The sequence below is a fragment of the Lycium ferocissimum genome, chromosome 8 (genome assembly GCF_029784015.1).
Source record: "Lycium ferocissimum isolate CSIRO_LF1 chromosome 8, AGI_CSIRO_Lferr_CH_V1, whole genome shotgun sequence".
Lineage (NCBI taxonomy): Eukaryota > Viridiplantae > Streptophyta > Magnoliopsida > Solanales > Solanaceae > Lycium > Lycium ferocissimum.
In genome coordinates, this window is record NC_081349.1 from 17495917 (window position 1) to 17512716 (window position 16800).

A 16800-nucleotide genomic window follows, 5' to 3' on the forward strand; every position below is an offset into this window, starting at 1 on the left:
GGGGCTAACCACCGAACACCACTCATTCCATTATCTACATGCTCTCATTCATAATACTTGCTCAATCTCATAAGAATATATCATCATAGGAAATGTAATCACTTTTATAACATAAGCCCTTCGGCTATCAAAATAATATATACACATATACACATACATATACATGGAGACCATGGGACCATACTACCCACACATGCGTATCTACGAGCCTCTACCGTAGTACTAGACATAGGGACGGACAGACCCCGTCGTGCCTAATCATGAACATATACATATATATACCAAAAGAATAATCAACGGTACCTCCGGGACAACGGAGTGCTCACGAGTCGACTACTAGCTCCTATAATTCCAAGACTGCCTCCTTGCCTACCGCTGGTACGAACACGGCGTCCAAAGAAAACGGACGTCGCACGAACATTGACCGAGTATGTAAGGCGAATGAAATAAACATAATAAGCGTATCATAAGTCATGAGATGGAGATACAACCCGTGTACTCGTATAATCACAGTACATTTCATATACATTTATCATACATAAGATGTCATATACATTACCATAGCGTACACCTTATCATATTACGTATACATCATCATGCCATACACGCACCGTCATACCAATCGTACATCATCATATCGTTAACCCGCGTCCGGTAACCATCATATGCCGCCCACTAGTGGTGTCATGCCCGGCCCTACAGGCTCAGAGTAGAATCATAGCGCCCGCCTTAGCGGTGACATGCCCGGCCATCTAGCGCGGTGGAATCGTATGACCCCGCCTTAGCGGTGACATGCCTGGCCATCTAGGCGCGGTGGAATCGTATCATCATACATAGCATGCATTTATCATCGTACATTGTACATCATCATAGTCATCGCTATCATTCATTCCATAAGCATATCATAGTTTTATCATAAGTTAATATCATCATTTCATACACTAGAACTTGGAAACAAGCATAGTTATGTCGGGGTGACGTAAGGTCGTGAACCCCCGATGTCATTATGAGCATTCGTAACTATCCTGCCTCACCTTGAAGGAACGAACATAAGGTGAGGGTATGTAATGATTGACATTAATGGATTTCATATAACTTTATTAGCTTAGTTGGAACATTACATCATAGGCTATAGCATCTCTAGATTTAAGCTCATCGTCATCATTGTCGTAATCGTAGCATATCTCTCATCTCGTATGGCTATTCGTGCATAATGGCTCGCAGCCTTCTTGAAGACAGGACATTTGTAATGAAAGAGGAAATTCACGCCATATGGACTCATGCCTTAGAAGGAAAGGGATTAAGCCTCACATACCTTTGTCGTTTACTATTCTATCGTTTGCTCGTTCTCCTTGAGTGCACTTGTTTATACCTTCAAGAGAATTCGTATCGTCATTAGCTAACTAATCATGAGAACGTACTCATTAGAGCTAGAGAAATTTGGGCAGCATTTCCTTTGTTTATACTACTTTCCGCCATATTCCATATCAACTCCCAACATTCATAACAATCATCACAATATCGCTAACAACAATCGTCATTCATTTACATAATTCGCATTTCACAATTCTACTTAAATTCTCCATATTCATGACTAAAAGTCCATCGTCGTATTCTTTCATATCCAATACTTATTTCATGTTCTATAAGTCATTTATAACACATTTATAACATCAACATATCCATTTCCATGATTCAATTCAACTACAACTCACTAGTAATACTATTCACACATTTGATGACCCATTTGCTATACACTTCTACAATCCATGTGTTTCAACTTAAAAATACTTCAAACCACATGTAAACATCATGAAACTTACCTTAGATGATAGAGGAATAAGCTTGGAATGGTGATTCACCCTTAGCACCAAAATCCTACTTTATCTCTCTTGGGATTTCTTGACTTGGATGACTTTTAATGGGTTTCCTTCACTTGATTCTCTTGATTTCTTGTTGTTGATCCTTAATTTCTATGGATTTCTCATGGATGAAGTGTTTGGAACACTCTAGAGGTTTCTTGTGTTGTGGAGGAGTGAGGTGAAATGAAATGGAAATGAAAAATGGTCCCTTATATAAAAATACATTTCAGCCCGACCAAGATATACGGACCAACATACGGTCCGTATGTTTTATACGGTCCGTATGTCTGGCCGTAGATTTGTTCCGATGAAGTATGCTCTCGGACTGAATCTACGGTTGGACATACGGTCCATATATTTTATCTTTGCCCGTATGTCCGGGCCGTAGGTTGTCCAGTTCTTCCGAGAATCGTTTCGTCGACTCGTTTGATCTCCAATCCTTATGGAACCTTCTTGACACTTGTTCCTTACTTCAATACCATTCTAAGGGACGTTATAACTCTTCCTTGACGGGTCATTAAGACATCCTTAACTTAGTACTCGTAATTCCCATCCGATACATTCAACGTATGACTCGCTTCTCTTAACAACTTTCTTTCCTTAACCCGGATGTCTTTGGAAATCTTAATTAACATCATTAATTACTATCTCTTGCTTATCCCAAACCTCGTATACGTCATGCCCTTCGTGAGTCTATTCACTGTACCCTAACGGGGAAATTTTCGAGGTGTAACATGAGTCATTTATTAAACGCCTACAATTGATAGCAAGACCACTACTTATGAAAACACGGTTGCCCACTATCATTTGGGGTCATCTTTGTTTTACATGCAACATCTCTTATTCATCTCAGACCGACTCATTATAATAAATACTCCCCATCACAATTAGTATTTGGTTGGTTGTGTTGTATATGTGCCGTTAGCACCACCACAGCGCACTAAGATGGCCCCCCAAAGAAGGTTAGGAATATATGTTGGGTTTGAATCACCTTCTATTATTCGCTATCTTGAACCATTAACGGGAGATTTATTCACTGCTCGATTTGCAGATTGTCGATTTGATGTCCCACAATTAGGGGAGAGACAGAAAATAAATTAAAAGAGAAATTGTGTGGAAAGTTTCATCACTATGCCATTTTGATCCATGTGCCCCTATATGTGAATATAATGTTGCGGTGAATATTATGAAAGACATTGAAGATCAGGAACCTCAATCTGTCGAAGAATGTCGACGAAGATGATTGGCCAAACTGGCAAGAGGCTGTTCAATCGGAATCGAATTTACTTGCTAAACGTGAAGTTTTTGTACCGGTAGTCCAAACGCCTTATGGTGTAAAATCAGCTAGCTACAAATGGATCTTTGTGCGTAAAAGGAATGAGAGAAATGAAATTGTGAGATACAAGGCACGCCTTGCTGCACAAGGATTCTCTCAAAGACCCGGTATTGAGTATGAAGAAACATATTCACCTGTTATGGATGGAATAACATTTCGATATCTCATCCCTTTAGTTGTACATGAAAACCTTGAAACACATCTGATGGATGTGGTTACGGCTTAACCTCCCTTTAGTTGTACATGAAAACCTTGAAACACATCTGATGGATGTGGTTACGGCTTAACCTTTATGGCTCACTTGATAATGAAATTTATATGAAAATTCCTGAAGGATTTAAAATGCATGAAGCAATTAGTTCAAAGTCTCGGGAGATGCATTCAATCAGATTACAAAGATCATTATATGGTTTAAAACAATCAGGGCGCATGTGGTATAATCGCCTCAGTGAGTACTTGATAAATGAAGGTTATATAAATTATGCCATTTGTCCATGTGTTTTTATTAAGAAAACAAAATTAGGGTTTGTTATTCTTGCTGTTTATGTTGATGACATAAACCTAATTGGAACTCCAAAAGGCAATTGAATATTTAAAGAAAAAATTTGAGATGAAAGATCTTGAAAAAACAAAACTTTGTCTTGGACTGCAAATTGAACATTTAGCATACGGAATCTTTATCCATCAATCTGCTTATACCGAAAAAGTTTTAAAACGATTTTACATGGACAATGTGCATCATTAAGTACTCCAATGGTTGTTCGCTCACTTGAAATGAGTAAAGATCCGTTCCGACCTCGGGAAGAAAATGAAGAGCTTTTTGGTCCTGAAGTACCATATCTTAGTGCAATTGGTGCACTTATGTATCTTTCTAACGCTACAAGACCTGACATAGCGCTCTTTATTAATTTGCTAGCAAAATATTGCTCTTCTCCTACACGAAGACATTGGAACGAAATTAAGCATATATTGCGATATCTGAAGGGAACTACCGATATGCGACTGTTTTATGCTAAGAAAGGTAGTGCAGATCTTGTTGGTTATGCAGATCTTTGGTTATTTATCTGATCCACATAAAGCTCGATCTCAAAGAGGCTACTTGTTTACATGCGACGGTACTGCTATATCGTGGCGATCTACAAAAGGTCCATTGTTGCTACTTCTTTGAATCATCGAGATAATAGCTATTCATGAAGCAAGTAGAAAATGTGTGTGGTTGAGATCAGTGATACATTTCATCAGAGAAAGATGTGTTTTGAAGTGTGATACAAAAATATCCATAATATTATATGAAGGCAATGCTGCATGCATAGCTCAATTAAAAGGAGGCTTCATAAAAGGAGATAGAACGAAGCACATTTCACCAAAGTTATTCTTCACCCATGATCTCCAGAAGAACGGTGATATTAATGTGCAACAAATCCGTTCAAGTGACAATCCTGCAGATTTATTCACCAAATCTTTGCCAACTTCAACTCTTAAGAAGATATTCAAGATTGGAATGCGAAGACTCTTACATCTGAATTTTGGTCTTCGTCAGGGGGAGTAAAAATACGCGTTGTACTCTTTTTTCCTTAATCAAGATTTTGTCCCATTGGGTTTCCTGGTAAGGTTTTTAATGAGACCACTCTCAAAGAGTATTACTAGATATGTGTACTCTTTTTCCTTCATTGGGACTTTTTCTCACAAGGTTTTTCCTAATAAGATTTTAACGAGGCACATCATCTATTAATGGACATGTTCTTGGAGAGCAAGTACTATGTTTACTTGGCCACAAAGGCAACTTGGCCACCAAGCCATCTCTTGGTTGCTTGGCCACAAAGTATTTTTCCTCTTATAAATAGGAAGTCAATTCAGTTCATTTATACATCAATTCAAAGTTGAATAATATATTAGTTTCTCCATATACTTGTCTCTGGTGTATTTGCTTTATAGCCTTTATTTTATAACACAATTCCTTTTAGTCGGTCACCCTTTTGTTTACTTCTTAATTTATTTATTTTTGGTATATTTTGTTTACTTGTTAAAGTTAATACTCCATATATATGTTTTTTTTTAAAAGATGAAGCACAATTCTTGGGAACTGTCGATAAAAAGAAAACATTAAACGACGTAATAATTAAAGTTTTTAGCCAGCTAAATAGTTTATAGACGGATTAAAAAGAGTGTTCATTTAGCCATTTGTACACCCCTTAAGAAAGTACTAACTCTTACGCTCTGTTTGGATTGTTGTTACCCGTCGTTTCATAATATATCGTATTGTATTGCACTGTACTGTTTTGTAGATATAATGTTTGGATAGACTATATCATTTGTTGCTGTTTAATAATATTTTTTGCTTGGATTGACTGTATCGTGTTGTATTGTAACTGATAAGTTTACTAAAATGCCCTAGACTAGTATAAATAATTTAAGACGACTTCTTTCTGCTATTTTGTCACAAATTATGCATTATAAATATATTAAGATGTTAAACTCACGTAAATATATTTTTTACACTACACTAAAAAATTAAAAATCTTGCAAAAATTACTGTGCAGTATCAATCATAAAAGAGTTTTGTTTATCCTTTAAGTTATGTTTCCTATTTAATCCAACATAGACCAAAAAATGAGGACATCATGGCGTGTACAGCCATATTTGGACGTAACTGAAAATCCAGCAGCGCACATGACTGACGTGTAGCTAAAAGAAGCAAAAAGGTAAAAGAGTAAAGTGCACTTACAAACTGAACCAAGTTAAATCTCATCCATTCTCTCAAAGTCACCCCTGTACATATACCCTCACCCCCGCTACCCCACCCCATCCCACCTCAAACTCTGATGGAGAAGTTGCCACCTGAACTTTTTCTCAGAATTTTCTGTCTCTTGGATCACCGTAATCTTGCAGCTGCTCAATTGGGTTAGTTTTTTAGTACTATTTATTCTTCTCATTCATTTTGGCAAGTTATACCATATAAGGTATTTGCAGTCTGTATGAAGGATGTTTAGTTCTTTTTAACACTTGGGTATCTTCCCAATTATGCATTTCTTGACTGAAATGATCTGAATTTGGCATTAAAATTGGATCTCTGTTTTGACACCCAAAAAAAAAAGTCAAAGTTCCATTCTTTTTTTCATGCAAAATTAGTGAATTAGTTTACAAGAATTGGGCTTTGAAATTGGATTTCTGTTTTGAACACCAAAAAAAGTCAAAGTTCCATTCTTTTTTCATGCAAATTAGTGAATGCGTTTGCAAGAATTGGGCTTTGGTTGATCAAAAGAGATGTTTTTTTTTCCCCCCAATTTCTCAGGATTGCGCTTTGATTGAGAATTATGCATTTCTTGACTGGGATGATCTAGATTTCAAAATGAATTTGGCATTAAAAGACTGGATCTCTGTTTTGACAAAATGAAGTCAAAGTTCCATTCTTTTTCATGCAAATGAGTGAACTGTTTCAAGAATTGGGGAAGTATATTTTGTTTTGATTGATGAAAAGAGATGTCTTTGTTTTATATATTTTGCTTTGATTAATGAAAAGAGATGTGTCTTTTCTATTAAAGTTTGCAGGAGGTGGAAAGTCTTGGGTTCAGATAACAACTTATGGTGTGATCTGTTCATAGAGAGATGGGGATCAGATCAAGCCACATTTTATGCCCCTTCAGATTCCAAGCCATGGAAACATGTCTATATGGTTCAAGATCGTTGTGATCGCAATGGACTGTAAGTTCAAACTTGCCAAATTCAACTGAATTATACTACATGTTTTTAATTTTTGCATTATAAACATAGCACTAACATTTTAGATGTATGTGTTTTCAGGGGATTGAAGATTATAAGGGAAGGAGATGATTACTACCTTATACACCAGGGGGAAATTCAGAGACATTTAGGTTCAAGAACAATGAAAATTGAAGATATATCTGATTCACCTGACCATAAAGATGATAAGGAGGAACCTAATTTAAGCATATTGGACAAGATCCTTTTCTTCATTGGGGACTTGGAATCTGCTAATATCCAGGCTAAACGAAGCAGATTGGTGTAAAGAACTTTTCTTTTTTCAATAACGATCGTATCTGAATCAGTTTATGTGCACCTTGACTATTCTGGATGGCTCTGCCAACCGAAGCTTAGGCAAATGTGAAGAAATCGCTTTAACATTTTTTTGTATCTTCATCGTATTTTTAGTTTTGTGTAATGGTAATATTTCAATATTTTTGTAAGTGTTTGTATGCAATATGATGTATTCATTAATCTTTGAATGTAATTTTAAGTCCCAACTTCGTCTGTATCCAAGTACATTGTAGTTATTGAAGGAAATTTTCTTTCTAGATCGGTTTGTGTTGCTCTCTTTCATTTTCTACCCCAAATCTTGCCAAACTCTTGACTACAATTTAACCAAACCGTTACCAAATTGTCAAGAAATCAACCACTGTAATCAGCTTTGATCTGATTAATGGGGCAGTTTCTGAGCTTCACGAGTATTACCTTCGAACCTAGTGCAGAAGTTTATATTTGAACTAGGTCTAATTCTTTCCTAGAAAGGATCTAAATCCCAATAACACTCGAAAACCAACAAAGAAAAAGGTTTCCTTTTATTTCTTTCCGCTTTTGAGTAGAAATTGGCTTGAAAATCTTCTCAGCTTCACACATAAGAAAGAATGACTTCCTGCATGTGGTAAATTCTAGCAGGACAAACCTTCATTGTTTTGGTATCGATATGCGAGTCGCTAAGACGCTTAACACCACTTTTTTTAGCAAAGAAATGGTAAATTTAATAAACCCCAATTTAATTATATTGACATAAGTAAAAATTTGAATAAACCATAATAGAGTAAAATTAAGTGCTTCGTAGAACCGAACCTATTGAATAACTTGCAATATAATCTCTTGAGAATAAATTTTCGCCCAATTGAATCAAGAGATAAACACATATTATAATACAAGTGAAGAAGGTGAGTGAAAAGAAACCTTTTGGCATTTGCTGGAGTGAAAATTTGACAACGAATAGACACGTTGACGCTTTTCAGCTTATGCTTTGATTTGTAGTTCAAAAATAAAATAAAAATGAAACACTATAATAGACAAAAATAATAACTGTCTTAGTCGCAAATAGAATAAATATAACGAAAAGAATAAAATCTGATACCTGAAGAACAATGTATGAATAAAGTTGAAGAGATCAAGTGAATGTGGGGAAACAGAAAAAAAGGATTTGATGAAGAATCTTCAAATAGAATTGAACTACAAATTCAAGAACATCAATCTCCTCGAAGAAGCCCTCACTCATTGTTCCAGCACCGATTCCCCTCCTTACCAACCGTTCGAGTCTCGTGGGTGACGCTACTCTTGGCTTAGCCATATCAAATTACGTTTATTTGGCTATTATCCTATGAGAAGAAACAGGAAAAGAGTGGCTGAGATTCATGGGAACTCGTATTCTTACCCAAATTCTCATTAACTGGTTCAAAACCAAGATTCAGAGATAAATTTGAAATCGAAGAAGAGAATGAATGTTACCCACTCCCTGAAAACCCGTTGTCTTTGCTTTGTGGTGAGGAATAAACCTTAATTGTAATTTGTTTCTTGTTATAGGTGCATAATGCGAACAATGTGTCTGTGAAAAAGAACGCCGCTGAAGAGGAAGAAGAGGAAAGATGAAGGCATCACAGAAGAGTAACCTCCGAACGGAAAACAGAAGGAAAAGGTAACGTTTCATAAACAACTCTAGAAGCGATGGGACACCTTTTTTATTTTATTTTATAAGTAATAATAGCCAAAAATTTGAGAAAAAAAATAAATACAAATACTGAATTTTTAGAGCGCCACGTCACCGGTCTAGGCTTTATATAGATATATAGATTTGCAAGTGTTATCTATTGCTTGCAAAACATAGTATATACTGCAAGCTAGATTTTGAATAGTTTTGAGGTTCTCTCAATTTAGTTATCAATATAGGTCTTTACTAGCATATGCATACGAGCAAGAGGATTTTGATAAAGTTTAGACATGAGTAATAAACTAGTTAGATATCAAGGGAAACTTGCAAGGATTTAGAGTCAAAATACTTTAAATGCTGCTGCAATGAGCCGAGCGAATCTAGCTCTGAACTTCCAAGACTGCATCAATATTCAGTCTAGACCTTTCTACCTATTGTTATTCCTAGAATTCTAACAAGTAAAAGCCGGAAAAAAAACTTACCCCACTCTTTATTTATACAATAAAGAATAACAATACTCGTCTTTTACGCAGAACTCTTTAACCATTATATATCTCACATTAATTTATCACGTAACTATGATAAATTAATATTGGCTAGAGTAGTAGACACCATGAGCTTCTCCTCTCCCGTCAAAGCCACTTATGATTCGATCTCGACGGTTAAGCCAATTGGGGAAAACATAACCACATTTGGACTCTAGATGTGCTAAATGTTCGTAACGGCAGGCGAGCCAAACATGTGATTGTTAAATGTGAAGGCCGCATCACTACCATACGTTTTTGCTATACATGAAAACTGTACTCATAGTTTCAAGTAGAATCAACGTTCATCAGCACATGTACTAGATAAACTTTGCATACAATGCGTAAGCAACTAATATTTTCATCTATACTATGGTTTTAACTCTGTTCCTGATTTTCGTAGGCTTCGTTGACTGTCAGCCTGTTAGGTGACCAACCTAGGCGGTGTTACCTAACAGCATGTCCTCTTTTGCCCAAGAAAAGCTAAAGCAAAAAAAAAAAAAAAAACCCGCAAACAAACTCATTTTGACAGTTGCATGACATCTCAATACCAATAAATTTCCCAAGAATTGCATCTTTGCTAGAAAAAAATTGAATTGTGCTTTTCACTATTACATTGGAGGTAAATTGTCAAAAAGATCAAAAGTATGACATAAAATATAGGCCTCAGTCGACACTTGAACCAAGGACAAGAAAAACAGGGGAAAAATCGGAGTAACGAATGACTATCCCAGCAGCAAGATCTGAGAGAAATGAAACTAGTGGAAAACGTTGTTTGTCTTCTACAGTTCTACTAACACAACCAGGGATGAGAATAACACCACTAGCTCATCTGTCTCTTCCTTATCTGCTAGGCAGGAACAGCTTCATTATGAATCCCATGGTCATTGCTCTTCAACAATTGTAAGCTCAACTAATATTAAACCCTGATGGCCGATTATGGTGGTAATAATAGATGTTTGCAGACAATTTTCCAGAGGATATTTGACTGCTCACCTTGATTAACTCAATCAAGATGCATTCAATGGATCAGCCTCGGTATCCCTTTCCTTCATTGCTGTCCAATCTTCTGCTTCTGCAATCAGCAAAAACTTTTGAGTCAGTACAAGTCACTAAGATTACATAGAGCAAAAGAAAAGGTTATCAATTATGATCTGAAATCAAAAGAGTCAATTGCCATGCAAACTTCAGGCAGAACTGGGTACTTACTTGGCTTGTCTGCAATGGCTGCAAGCCGTCTTTGCAAAATGGATGCAACAAAGAGGAAAATTGAGCACATGCCAAACATCACAGTGATGGGGAAAGCGTTGACCTACCAATTTACATAAAAAATCGTCCATAATCAGAATTCGATATGAAATATGAAATAATATGTTGCAGCAGAACAATTACTTGGGTAATTATATATAAGAAAAAAACATGTGCAAACACAGTTACTTAGAGCAAAAGAACGGTTACATACATTGTAAAGCACAATGCAGACGAAGATGTTGAGGGGAATCCTGAAGAAGTTCATGATGGTGCTCCTTGCTTCCTCAGGAATGTATTGAGACCTCATCTTCATGATGGATGGCCAGAAGATGCCAACACAAGCCTCGAAGGTGCAGAAGCCAAGAAGCTGGATACTTCCAGAAAAGGACATGCCTCCCCCTTTCACATTTGAAGGAGGTACAAAGAACTGGTCCGATGAAAGATGTTAAAGACTGGCAAATCACAAGGCATAAAATTCTAAAGAGTAAAGGAACTTCCTACTTACAGTTGTCAGAATGGGCAGCAAGAGAGATGCAGAAGAGACGACAAATACGATTTGCATGTAGCTCTCAACTTTAGGTGAGTTCTTGGCCATAAGGCGAGCTGCAAATGAGCTTCCTAACATTGAAGCCAACATGAAAGTTGCAAAAATAAAACCATGGGGAATGTCTTCATCATTTGGGCTGAGAGCAGGAGTCCACAGAAAGACAAATGTATACATGGAACCTTCAAATAGAGATTGTATAGCACCGAGTAATGCAATCTTCTCATCTGTCACAAAAACCATCCAGAAAATAAGGACAGTGTAAAAGCAAATCAAACAAAACAAAGGATGAGTAATGACACGGTGCAAGAATAACAGCTTGAGTAAGGAAAACATTTTTCAACCAAAGCTGCAACCTATGCTCTTTTTAGTAGCCCAATCTGATTTGGAGCTTTAAATCCTAACAGATAACCTCGGTGTAGAAATGTTGTGTGCCTGTAGACTTAGATATACCAGAATGCAATTAACCTGATAATTGTCCAAACCCACTTTCCTATGCCCCTCCCTCAGTCTAGAAGTCCTCATCCCATAAAGCTCTAAATTCTGACAGATAAGTTGGGAGAATATAGGAAATCTACATCCATGTTGAATCTCATCGGCAGCGGATCACTGTATCACTTTGAAACGTCGTCTCATGAAATAAAACACAGTTTGTAGTATATCTATACCTGAAGCAATGGCCACAGCTGCACCCTTGAATTGAGTGAGCAAGTCTTTGCTCTCTGATGGGTCTCCAAAGTTCTCTGACCATGTTGATAATATGACAGCCATTCCAATGGTAAGAAAGCAGGCAGCAGCATCAAAAGGAGACACAGGGCCGAGATTTAATGAATCAACAAGAAAATTTCCAAACAATCCAGCGATAATTGCAACAAGACCATTTCCAACAAATATTGCCTTGGAGAAAGTAAGTGAGAGCCATTGGGACTCAAAACCCCTCTGCATGAAGAAAGCATGTACTATATTAGATCTTCTGAAAAGTATAATAAATTAAAAATACACCAAAAACAAGAGCAAATAATTGCTATGCTCTTTCAAAGAGTTGTAGTGTGCATCTAAAGGACAACGATAGCAGGATCAACATTCTATAAAGATGTATGTACTCCCTCTGTCACAATTTATGTTTGACCGGGCATGACGTTTAAGAAAGAAAGGAAGACTTTTAAACTTGTGGCCTAAAATAAGTCATAGACATTTGTGTGGCTATAAATCATTTCATTAAGGGTAGAATGGAATTAAGTTAAATTATTACTAAATATTGGAAGGCATCATTCTTTTTGGAACTAACTAAAAAGAAAGAGTGCCACACAAATTGGGACAGAGTACTATTTAACAGTTCGTACTACTTTTCCAGTGTGCCCCACTTAAGGGATCACACTGGGTTTGTTGTTGTACTACTTTTCTAGTTGATAAGTCAGCTTAATAATAAGGATATGCACCTTAAAATGTTCTGCTACAAGCCACGACTCAAACGCTGAAAACAGTAGAGATGTAGCAATGCCACCCAAAATACGTCCAACCATCAGAATCTTGTATTGAGGGGAATGCTTGGTGATGCAGCTTAGTATGTAGGTGATACAGTAAGTTATGCATGCCCTCTTCCGACCCCTGAAATTTAAAACGCAAGGAAGATCATGTAACTACAAACTTTTGAGTATTAAAAGATGATCGACACGCAAGTTCTGGAAAAAAAAAAACATACTGTTTGTCGGCAAGAGATCCAACGATTGTGCCAAAAAGCATGGAAGATCCAAATCCAGCAATAAATAGCTGTCCAATATCACCCTTGCCATAGCCATAACTGCTGTAAAGGTAGTATACATATGGACCTTGTAGCCAATCACCAGCTGTTGCCACACAACACGCAAGCATTAGAAACAAAACACCACCATTCACACACGACGAAATTATTTCAAACAATTTAAATTACGTTACTACACCAACAAACAAGAATATCATTGACCAAAAACTCAAAGAGACAAAAGTATCTTAAACTTTGTCCCCTCTGCTTTTCCAGAAATGTATCTGAAACCGAGCAAATCTTTATTCTTTATATCAGATATGATCAGTGAAAGCAGAAAAATCACATCATAAAACCTGGAAGTATCACCATTTATTGTCCATATGTATAATTATATATAATTGCTAAATATCAAATGATTCCAGCATAGGTTTATCAAGAAGTGAATAATTAGCCTCTTTTGCTTTTTAGTTATGTCAATGATCATTTTAGCCTTGAATAATCCATTGGCAATATATTTATAGTAGGATTACACTAACAAGAAAGCATGGAATCAAATGCTCGTGCACAGATCTAAAGACCATTAAGAAAATTGAGCTGCATATCAACATTTGTAAGCTGATTCAGCATTCAGATAACAAAAATAAATTCGGATGGCAACCCACCACTCGCAATACCCAATTAACCAAAGTAGCATATAGGAGTCTCAGATCCAAAAGAAAAAGCCCAAATTACAAAATCCATAATCAGATCGAGCACGTCCATACAACAATTCAAACAGACACTAATGTGAAAATGATGAATGAAATCAATTATAGGAGAAAAAAACCCCAGATCTGAGGTGAATTAAAGGAACGTACCCATCATGAGAGAGTAAACAAGAATGTAATTATTCTTAAAGGAATTAAAAGCCTGAGAAGTTGTGATGCGATCTTTGTTACTCTTTCCACCAAGCTCCAAAGCTGCAACCACTGCAGCCATCGCCCCAAACAAGACATAGTAGAACAACTCCATTGTTGCTCTTCGATCTTTACTGCCACTCTCAGATTAGATATTCTTTCGTCTTATTGTATCACGTAACACACACAAATGGTTGTTGCATCATGTGTGTATGTGTGCGCTCTTATATATGAAGTGAACCGGGCCAAATGTACACGCGGTTCCTTCTGTGCTGTAATCCTCTAAACACATGTTACTTTTACTGTTGATTTTTTTGTTTTTCAGATTCAATCTTGGCCTTTGATTAACGACTATTTGACACGTGTCGATTATGGATTGTGTGGTATCTGTCGGTGGTTATGTACTCAACTTCATGGTATTCCTATTGCTCCATTTAATAGCAGGATAATTGGAATTCTTTTTTTCATTTCACAAATAGGAGCATTATAGCCCATCGTGTCAAATTATATGCTTAAAAATAGTTATCTCAAATTATTTGTTATTTTAGAAGTTTAAGAAAAAATTAAGTATTGTTTCTATTTTAGCTTTAATAGTAATTGTTCTTTGAAGACTACAAGCACCTCAATTATAGAAAGATATCACATAAATAGAAGGGAAAATATGCAAATATACCTCCTCAACTTTGTGATTTTGAGCATATATATCTCTCGTTAAAAAAATGGTGCATATATACCCCTATTGTTACATAAATGGAGCAAATATAGCCTTTTCACTACAGAATTTTTTTAAAAAAAAATCATTTAGCTTGTTTTTTAATTAAAAAAATATCACGTGGCTTTAAAAAAATAAGTCAACCTATTTTTTTTAAAGCCACATGGTGATTTTTTTTCTGGTGGGTCGGGTCTGGTTCATTATAAAAAATGGATAGACTTATTTCTTTAAAGCCAAGGACGTCACGCCTCGAACCATGGCCTGGGCGAAACACGCACTCGGTGCCTTACTGCATGTAACCGAGCGAACCACATGGCTTGTTGAATCATCATGAGGCATACAGGAGCGGAATATAACATGAGAACATGATGAGCCTTTATAAAACAAGGATAGTCATAATATTAAATAAAACACTTGTTTAAATCATAAATGCGGAAATATCAAAACTGCGCCAAAGGTGCCTACTTGACTTTAAGAATTTGACACAAGTGACTGCATAGTCTATGAAGCCTCTAACATGAACATGAATCTGCTAAACATACTTGCTGGGACAAGGCTCCCAGCATATCTTTAATGCATAACTAATCATGAAGTAGATAACTGACTAAACCCCGAAGAGAATGGGGCTCACCCAAAAGCTGATACGAATGTTGTCCTACTGAGTAGATGCGTCGTCCCGTAAATCCGTACCTGCATCGCGAAATGCAGGGCCCCGGGCAATAAAAGAGGACGTTAGCACATTAAATGTACTGGTATGTAAAGCACCTGAAGGAATAAGCATGACACATGAAATAGCAATGATAACAGCTGAAACTGAAACTGAAACCTGGCTGTAAGCATGAGCATGGATACATATATATAAATAACATGAGTAAAATATCTATGGGAGAGCATTAGTATGACCGACATGTAACCATTACGTTAGCACGTGGCGTCTGATGTCTGACCAATTAGCTAAGCCATCTTGTACCTTGCCGGAGTACAAAACATGAACATGAATGGATCCAAATCCCTCAATAGGGAAAATATGAAAGAATCGTCCTATTGGGCGGGGCGATCCTTATCCTACATTGGCATACGTAGTTTCAGATATGAAACCTTCTCGGTAATCTGTGCAACTCCCAAATACATGAACATGGATATAGTTGGCTTAGTAGCCCATGAGTTAGATAAATTTCTTGTAAACATGATTCTTGCTTGTAGTATAACATGAAGGTGATATGCACTATATCTTGTATGAAAACATGGAGACATGTAGGATTTCCATAAAAATAAACATAAAATTTCATATCTTACATGTAAGGACTCATGGAATTCAAAGTATGGGTTTTCATGTATTACGGACATATTCTGAATAACCAAAAGGGACTATTAAGAATACAATAACGAAGTAATCATACAAACATAGTATATCATGGTACATGTACTTAGGGTTATCATGAACAAGGCTAAAACTCTAGTTTTGGTGTAACTTGTGTAATCATGGAAGAACGTGGCGTGGGGAAGAACAAGGATGTTCCCACATATAGATTGTAACCCTACAAACCCGGTAATGCTCCAAACTTGTAATAACAATCTGATTTTGGAAGAAGAATTCTAAGGTTTAAGTCTTGAGTCCTTTCAATGGGTTTTCTTGAAAACCCTATGTTAAGAACAATAATTTCATTGTTAGTGTCACACCCCACCCTTGGTAAGGCGTGATTGGCACCCGGCACCTTACGGAAACCGAGCGAATCAACTTATAACTTACATCCTTCGTGTCTCAAATGGAAACAATAGGATCAAGAGGCTAAATACGAACATAATATCATGCATAAGTATATGTACAATGGACCCATGATGCCGACATTACTATCGTCACACTATGACTAAGCTGTATACAGGAACTGTCTGCAAAGCTTCTATGAACATAACTGAAGTATACAAGTCCAAGTCGGGACAGGGCCCCCGACATACCCTTAACACAGGTTACACACACACACACACACACACATATATATATAGACCCAGACTCGGCAATGCTCCAAGAAGAAGCGGAGCTCACCAATCAGAATTGGTACCTAAAGGCAGCCTACTATGGAAGATCCTTGTCTCGTCTATCTACACCTGCGGGCATGAACGCAGCGTCCACAGGAAAGGACGTCAGTACGAGCAATGTACCGAGTATGTAAGGCATAAATAGTAACATGATATAAGAATGATGATGACACACGGTAAAGTGAGTAACTAT

At 36.8% G+C, this 16800-nt stretch overlaps 3 protein-coding genes across 3 annotated transcripts; 2 read left to right on the forward strand and 1 right to left on the reverse strand.

The window, feature by feature from the left end:
- Nucleotides 1-3951: 3951 nt before the first annotated feature.
- LOC132066085 (uncharacterized) lies at nucleotides 3952-4747 on the forward strand. Its single transcript, XM_059459473.1, has 2 exons — nucleotides 3952-4219; nucleotides 4494-4747. Exons 1-2 carry the CDS (start codon nucleotides 3952-3954, stop codon nucleotides 4745-4747), a joined length of 522 nt encoding a protein of 173 aa, XP_059315456.1.
- A 1077-nt stretch (nucleotides 4748-5824) lies between these two features.
- Nucleotides 5825-7511, forward strand: LOC132067404 (uncharacterized). Its single transcript, XM_059460620.1, has 3 exons — nucleotides 5825-6099; nucleotides 6741-6900; nucleotides 7000-7511. The coding sequence occupies exons 1-3, from the start codon at nucleotides 6021-6023 to the stop codon at nucleotides 7223-7225; spliced, it is 465 nt and encodes a 154-aa protein (XP_059316603.1). The 5' UTR covers nucleotides 5825-6020; the 3' UTR covers nucleotides 7226-7511.
- A 2449-nt stretch (nucleotides 7512-9960) lies between these two features.
- LOC132067405 (uncharacterized) lies at nucleotides 9961-14014 on the reverse strand. The gene is made up of 8 exons (XM_059460621.1): nucleotides 13820-14014; nucleotides 12921-13065; nucleotides 12658-12826; nucleotides 11887-12157; nucleotides 11180-11445; nucleotides 10886-11101; nucleotides 10633-10735; nucleotides 9961-10498 (listed from the first exon to the last, which is right to left on the reverse strand). Exons 1-8 carry the CDS (start codon nucleotides 13971-13973, stop codon nucleotides 10434-10436), a joined length of 1389 nt encoding a protein of 462 aa, XP_059316604.1. The 5' UTR covers nucleotides 13974-14014; the 3' UTR covers nucleotides 9961-10433.
- Nucleotides 14015-16800: the final 2786 nt, after the last annotated feature.